The 7744-nt window shown below is 60.6% G+C and overlaps 1 protein-coding gene across 1 annotated transcript in view; it reads right to left on the reverse strand.

Moving 5' to 3' along the window:
* DNAH17 (dynein axonemal heavy chain 17) overlaps window positions 1–6653 on the reverse strand; it is a 33823-nt gene extending 27170 nt beyond the window's left edge. Inside the window, 18 exon segments of the mRNA XM_069032868.1 lie at window positions 100–354; window positions 452–634; window positions 799–942; window positions 1068–1208; window positions 1312–1415; window positions 1555–1663; window positions 1937–2083; window positions 2208–2403; window positions 2527–2890; window positions 2893–3028; window positions 3278–3445; window positions 3803–3886; window positions 3964–4119; window positions 4347–4472; window positions 4611–4871; window positions 4962–5217; window positions 5270–5601; window positions 6297–6653. Of these exon segments, the coding sequence (XP_068888969.1) occupies window positions 100–354; window positions 452–634; window positions 799–942; window positions 1068–1208; window positions 1312–1415; window positions 1555–1663; window positions 1937–2083; window positions 2208–2403; window positions 2527–2890; window positions 2893–3028; window positions 3278–3445; window positions 3803–3886; window positions 3964–4119; window positions 4347–4472; window positions 4611–4871; window positions 4962–5217; window positions 5270–5601; window positions 6297–6641 (3507 nt within the window). The 5' untranslated portion in view covers window positions 6642–6653.
* Window positions 6654–7744: the final 1091 nt, after the last annotated feature.

Consider the following 7744-nt stretch of genomic DNA (forward strand, 5'->3'; position numbering starts at 1 on the left):
GAGAGTGGATCATCGTCTGTGGCTGGTGCCTCCCTGGGCCCCCAGTGTCCTCTAGGGCACCCCAAGCACCCAGCACATCTCAAGGCACCCATCCCACACCTCCTGTTGAAAGAGCTGGAGCGGTGGTATCCCAGGCGCCAGGGGCTTCTCTGGCTTTGTCTCCATCTCTTCAGGGCCAGGGACACTGCCCAAGATGAGGAAGCGCTGCAGGAAGTCCTCAGGGCTCTCCTCCCACAGGTGGGAGTGCTCCTCAAAGCTGGCACTGAATTCTTCACCTTCTGCCATGGTGCTGACCACCAGTGACATCAGCTTCTCCTGCAGTCTCACGAGATCCGCCTGCTCCTCCAGCTCAGTCTGAAGGGACAGGCAGAGCTCAGGGACAGGTTGGGGACACTGGCCACCCTCACCCACTTCCTGCTGAGCTGGGAGCTGCTGCCTATGAGGGACTCACCTTGTAACTGACCGCCCCCTCCAGCAGCCGTGGCATGGAGGCTGCCACCGCCTCCGTGTCCCCGAGCAGCCGCTCCACCAGCACCAAGAAGCTGTCGCCGCCCCCCACCTCCAGTGAGGGCTGGTACTGCACCTGGCCCTCGCACAGGTCCATCTGCACCTCAAACAGTGGGGACACCTGGGCCTGAAACAGGTCAGTGCCTGGTGTGGGTCTTCATGTCCCACAGCCCCGCAAGCTGCAGGGAGCATGGGGACAGTCACGTTTGGCCACTGACCAAACTGACCGTGAGCGGTGGGACACCCCGAGCCCAGCACAGGGACACCCACTGCCAGAACACCGGGACCTACGTCAGGGACCATGTTGGTGAGCAGCAGCTGCAGGGATTTGTGAACGAGTCTGCAGAGCCCATCCAACACGATTCTGTCTATGTGTCCCACATAGGCCACCCACATCTGCGAGGACAAGTCAGCCTTGAACAGAGCTGCGTTCTCCTGCCACGGGAAAACCAGCCGGCGTTTGTCAGTGAACACCCAGCAAAGGCATCGGCTCCTGACATTGCTGGCAAGCCCTTCCTCATGTGCCTGTGAGCCATGCAGTGCTCCAGGGCCATTCTTACCTTCACCATCTCCTGGATCCTCACGCCCGTCTTCTCGATGGCAGTGCGGCGCTGAGCTAAGGCATTTTCTTTCCCATCCAGGTCCAGGAGCGCGGTTGCCTTGTTGTCCTTTCTTCCAAACAAGGGAGTGGCTGAACAGTCCTGCAGGGAGGAGAGAACAGGGCTGCTCTGCTGAGCCAGGGAAAGGACAATCCTAGCTAGATGTGTCCTGGTAAGATGCTTGTGAAGTGCCAGCAAACATTACCTCCATCAGCTGGGTGATGTTCTCTAGGTTCAGCTTTGCTCTCTGGACTCGTCTCTGCAGGTCATGCAGGATCTCCCTTATCTCCTGGATGTATTCCATGACACCTGGGAGGGAAATTGGCACACGAGCACATTGTGGAGACATCCCCAGGGCACTGGGAGGTCAGTTGGTGCTGGGGACCAGGGGCCCCCAAAACGCACAAGGAGGATCCTCATCTTGGATGGCCAAGGTGGGGGTTTGTACCTTCATGGTTCCAGAACAGAGATGTCTCGGCGCTGGCCAGACGGACATCCAGGGCCCCCAGCTCCCCTGCCAGCAGTGGCTCCTCCACTGGCATCAGCCGCTGCTTCACCTGGAGCCAACACATCCACAGGTGAGTGCTCAGCTGGAGCAGGGACCCTGCTGTAACTGAGCACCGAGGAACAGGGTCCCCAGCCCACCAACACAGTGGTGGGGGGCAGGAGGTGGATGGCAGCAGCCACAGCTTGGCTTAGCCACAGGATGGGCACGGACCTGAGGTGCCAGTGATGTGCCAGTGGTACCCAAACTCCCCCCAGTCCCTTTCAGCCCGGCTGAGGCTCAGGGCGTGGAAAAGCAGGTGGGTTGTGTCCCCTTCAGAACCTGCCTCATTGTACCAGCCCACGATGAGCTCCAAGTTGTCCCCTATCTTTTGAAAAGTCTCATTTTGGGCGAAGAGGCTCTCAGCATTGCTTGGGATGTCCTGCTGCTGCTGAATATGCAGGTACTTCACCTCCCGCAGGACGGCGGAGAGCTGCGAGACACCACAGCCGGGATGGGGCTCGTTAGCAGCACCGCCTGCACCTCAGGCAGCCCCCGAGAGCGCGGGGCTCACACCGGGGTGAGGGATTGCTGGTGCTCCGCGTGCCAGCACCGACCTCTCTGCTGAAGTTCACGCTGAGGAGGGCAGACTCGGGGTCCCTCTGAAGCAGGGGCTGCTCCAGGCTGAAGTGGCATTCCTCGCCGGGTCCGGATGCCCATTCCTCGTAGATCCTCTTGCTGTAACTTTGCAGCAGCCCCATCATTTCCTCGTACTTCCCGGACACCAGCTCAGCCTCAGCACCCACCATGGCACTGTCGGAGCCACAATAAAGCAGCAGCTGCTGCAGCAGGGCGTGGGAGGGGACCCGCTCCAGGCCGGATCCTGCCCCCCTGCTGCCCTGTGTCCCCGCGGGATGACAGGGGACCTGCACCTACGGGTGGTCGATGGCCAACAAGTCCTTGTGTGGCCCCTCCAGCCGCTGCTGCAGCTCCAGAGCCCACTTCAGCTGCCCGGCCACGGGCGGCAGGTTCTTGTGGATGGCTGGGGCCCCCCCGGGGGGTGGTGGGGACACGGTCCGGGTGTCATACAGCGCCTTCACGCTCTCCAGTTCGTCCTCGAACATTCCCAGCAGGGCCAAGTGACAGGGAGAAGCCTCAGCCCTGATCAGGGGTCGCTCCAGCACGGAGGCAAACATGTGCACCAGCTGCAGGAGAGAGAGGCAGGCGCTGGGTCCTGCACCCTGGAGCAGTCCCAGGACGGGGGAAACCCCCAGTCCCTGTGGGAGCTGTGTGCCAGGCTGCTGAGCTGGGGCACAGGTACCTTCATGGCAGCTGACAGGCGGTTACAGTCATCAAAGCCCTGGCAGAAGATGGCAGCCAGCTGCTTGTTTGCATCCTCCACCTTCTTCTGGAACTCTGCAAAGTCTCTGTTCCATTGCTGCCAGTGAGAGCAAAATGGTTTAAAGTGGCACAGCCCCTGTGCCTCCTTCCCAAATCCTTCAGGAAAAATTAGCTGAACCCAGAGGGTCCGAGCCCCATGACCCGCTCCAGAGCCAGCCCTGTGCTGCTGTGGGACAGTCCCATGTGTCTGCAGTGTGTTCTCACAAGAGATTTTTCCTTTTCACTTAGCCAATGTTAACACCTCCATTCCTGCATCCATTACATTTCCACTCCAGCATCTGCTCACCTCTTCTTCGGGATCCAAGGGATCATATTTGCATTCGGCAAAAGCTTTGGTGGCTTCACAGACCTCCTCAGAGATCTGCAACACCCAGCTCCCGAGGAAGTTTCCTCGCACCCCTCCCAGCACCGTCTTCTCCAGCTTCAGAAAGTCGATGGCTGCCTGGAACAGCTCCTGGCAAGCACAAAACCCCTTTTACCCGGCTTCCCCTGTCCCAGGCTGCAGGTGCAGAGCTGCAGCACCAGCACAGGGCTGCACCCTGCCAGCTCAGCAGTCCTGAGGAGCATCCTCACAGGGGTGCTCCCCGGCCCGGCTGGGGTGTGCCCATCCTGCCATGGGGGCTCAGGGTTGGGGGGAAACTGTGCTGGGAATGGTGCCACTGATCTCCCAGTGATGCCCCACTGTGCCAGTGGCCCCAGCCCACCCCAGGCTGCGGCTGAGTTCACCCTGTGCCACTCCCACCCCAGGATCCCCGGGGCAGGGAAGGCTTGACTGAGGCTGCCACTGTGCCCTGAAATGCTGTGCTGTCACCTTGATGGTCTTAAGCCTCTGCAAGAAGGCGTCCATCCTCCAAAAGATGTGTGTGGGGGGAAACTCCCAGACCTCTGGCTGCTCCTGAAAGGGGAGAGGGGCTGTCAGCCTGGTGCTGGTGTGGAGGGGGTCAGATGTTCCTGCACCATCCCTGCACCCACCGGGAACAACGTGGGCATTAGGTCAGAGCAGTAAGTGCTGTAGGACTGGAAGAACTTCTCCATGGTGGAGATGGCTAGTTTGATTCCTTCCAGGGTCTCCTGGGGTTCTCCTTGCAGCCCCTTCAGCAAGTCCTCCGGGCTCAGGTATTTACAGGTCTGGGACAGACAGACACAGGCAGAGGCCACTGTCAGGAGGATGCGGAGGCTCCTCCTGCCCCCTTCACCCCCACGGACTTGCTGGTGGTCGCCTGCAGCCTGTGCCTGCCCCAGACTCTCCCCAGCCTGGGGTGTCTCTGCGTCACCGTAACTGGACTCTCCACATCTGCCCCAGAGAGACAACTGGAGGGGACAGGGCTGGGTCAGTGCTGGCCCTGGGGCTGTACCTGGCTGATGAAGAGGTTGCAGATCTCCTGCAGGACACGGGCTATGTGGGCAGGCGAGTGGTAGTGCATGCAGTGAGCCCGGAGCAGGCAGACAGTGCACAGCACCTTGGGCACGAAGGAGCGCAGCTGTGGGAGCACAGCCTCATCAGTGCATGGCCGTGGCAGAGCAAGGGGGATGTGTTCCCCCTGAAGCCTCTGGGGCTCTGCTGCTGCCCAGATGAGGCCACCAGGCTGTGCCTGGTTATTTTGCCACATATCACTTACCTGGGAGTAATCCGCTTGCTCCATCTCCTCCAGCAGCATCTGCAGCGGTTGCAGGTGGATGCTGACATCATTGGCTTCCTCCAGACCTAGGACATGGAGAAACTCTGTTGGGATGAGGACACCTTGTTGGAGGCAGCCACCACCCTGTCGTGGGACCTCACCACCACTGACGGCCCTGAACATGTTCTGCAACGACGGCCAGTAGCAGCTGTCAGCCTTCTCCAGTGTCTTGACCAGCACTGTCACTTGGGGTGAGAACAGCTGGCAGGGAAGAGGCATCAGGTCAGCAGGGGCGGCTCAGCATGGGGGGCTCAGCATGAGGACATGTGGCCACCTTGGGTGAAAGAGTACCTGGTCATTGATGCACTCCAGGTTGGTCATCCTGGTCTGCCAGAACTCAAACTCGACCCTGGGCAGGGGGTGCAGCCCCTCCAGCAGTGGCTGTGCTGAGTTCTGGCTAAAGATCTCTTCAACCTGCTGGAACCACTCGATGACGACGGTCTCGATGGAGTGCAGCACTGAGCCGTCTATGGGCCCCACCAGGCTGAAAGGCAGGTGGGTTATGCCCCATGGGAACGCCAAACAGCCCTAGAGAAGCCCCTCATGCCTGCTTGTGGCCATCTCTGCCAGTGCAGATGCCTGGCATGAGCCCCTCAAACATCCTCTGCTGCAGGGGATGGCTGTGCCCAGGGCTGTGCAGGGACCGAGCCAGGGTCCCAGCGCCCCTCCCTCCCCAAGTGATTTATACTGTCCTGGGCCCCTGCCAGGCTTTTGTGGCACCAAGTGGTGCCAGCAGCACCCACCAGTCCAGGACGGCGCCTGAGTCGGCCCAGCTGACCAGGTGCTCGGGCAGTGGGAGCAGCGGCTTTCCCTGTATCTTCCCACTCATCATGAACATCTTGCTCTGCAGCTGGTGAGTGTGCCGCATGACATCCTCCACCACCATCCTGGGCCAGCCCTCATTCTGGCTCAGGAGCAGAGGGGACACAACCTGGGAGACAGGGCTAGGTCAGGCACTTGGTCATGAGCTCCCGTACACAGGGCAATGGGCACCCCAGCATTCCCTCTCGCTGCCCGCTGAAGCACAGTCTCAGCGCAGTCACGGCTCTGTTGGCCACGGATGGGTTTTGCTGATGTTTCTCTCATCAGTGTGACCAAAAGGCCCCTTGCTCTGGGCTTCCAGTCCTTGTGGGCTGGGAAATGCTGGAAGTGACAGAGTGAGTGCCTCTAGGGGAGTCAGGGGCTGAAGCCCCGAGCACTGAGGGGGAATAGTGGGTGCTCCTGGAGCTGATGTAGCTTTTGGTTGCTCTGGACTGGCAGCAGGAATATTTATGGGAAGTTTGAGAGATCCATTTAGACATTTCCCAGCTGCAGGGTAGAGGTAAGTGGGCATTATTATGAGTTTCTAAAATTGCAGAGAGGAAGTGATCCAGTTGGGACCAGGAGAAAACCGGGCTGGTGACCTTGACCCAGCTCTTGTCCTTGTGGGGCTCGTTCAACAAAGAATGGGAGCCGCCACAAGGTCAGGGCGAGTGCCTGGGGCAAGTTTCTTCTATGAATTTTAGTTTATTTTGGAGCCCACCTGGAAGTTTGGCTAGAGCAGCCCACAGCGGGGGTCCCAGTGCAGCAGTGTACCCAGGGAGCCCATCTCACCCTGCTCAGCCTGTGCCTGCATGGGCAACCCACCTCCAGCACCACGGTGATGAGCTGCTCCACGGGTGAGGGGCCAATGTCTCCCACCAGCAGACTGCTCCGACAGTTCTCCCCGGTGATGTTCTCCCCCTTCTTCTTCACAAAGTACATTCCCTTGCCCTTTAGGGTGGGTGGGAAGCAGGTAGTGGGCAGGGGCTGCCCAGCAGGGCTCAGCCCCAGCACCAGCTCCAGCATTTCCGGCTGCTTGAAGAACTTGTCCAGCATGACTGAAGTCTCCTCGCTGCCCATAAACTTGTCCCACTTGTCCGGCCGGACACGCAGCAGCACTGTGGCCAAGCTCTCGAGGAGGCCTAACCGCTCGTCTTGTGTGGCTGACATCGTGCCAGCACCAGGCTCGGCTGCAGCTCCCCAGCACCTGGGGTGGTCCAGTGGGCAAAACCCTGCTCAGCCAGGGGCTGTGCAGACTCCACACCCTGACCTCCTGACACTGGCCATCTCACCCCTCCACTGCCCTCAGCCTTCCCTCTGCACACGCAGTCTTAGGGGAGGCTGCCAGTCCCATCCCTGCCTGGCCCCAGTGGCCCCAAGCCTACCCCATCACTGCCTGGTCCATCACCACCCGGCCCTATCACCCTCTGACCTGCTCCATCCCTGACTGGCCCCATCACTGCCCTGGCTCACCCCAATCTTACCTGGCTCTACTGCTTCCCTGTCGCACCCCTCAACCCTCCAACAGCCTCCAGCGGCTGTCTGCACCCCAGCTGACACTGTCAGCAGTTGAACCGACGGTCTGTGCCCCAACCGACCCTGCACCAGCCCAACGGGCCCCGGCGCCAGCCCAACTGCAGGGCTGCCCTTCCCCCTCCACATACCCCAGTGTCCCCACCCCTCAGCAAGGGCTGTTTGCCCACTCTGGCCAGACTCAGGCTGCAGTGCCAAAGGCTGCACCATCCGAGGCACAGGATGGGCAGGGACTGCAGCAGGGAATGCTCTGGCAGATCCCCACCATGGCACGAGTGTGCATGACTGGACAACCCCCCCCTCCAGCCCTGATGGCAGCAACGCAGCTGGCCCAGGCTTAGCACTCCCAGCTTGCCCTCAGCCCCAACTTGGCTTTGATCCCATTCACACCTGCTACCAGCTGGGTACGAATCCCTCAGCCCTGCTGCAGAACAAGGTACCCGAGGGTACCCCACCACCCCCATCGTCCCAGGTCCTCCATGGTGCAGTGAATGCCACTGTGGTGGGCAACCATACCCCTGCCCAGCCAAGCTTGGTGCCCTCGGCAGGATGCAGGACCAAGAGTTGTCCCAGCCTGGAACAGCCACCCTGTGTTCTGCAGTGAGGTACCCCAGGCACTGTGCTGATGGTCAGGGGCAGCTGGTGAAGGCACAAGGCTCACAAACACCCCCAGCACACTGAGACCTCGGACTGGGAGGAGCATGAGCCCAGTCCAAGGCTGGGCACAGGGCAGGGGCTGA

Source organism: Aphelocoma coerulescens, chromosome 18 (genome assembly GCF_041296385.1).
Source record: "Aphelocoma coerulescens isolate FSJ_1873_10779 chromosome 18, UR_Acoe_1.0, whole genome shotgun sequence".
Taxonomy (NCBI): Eukaryota; Metazoa; Chordata; class Aves; order Passeriformes; family Corvidae; genus Aphelocoma; species Aphelocoma coerulescens.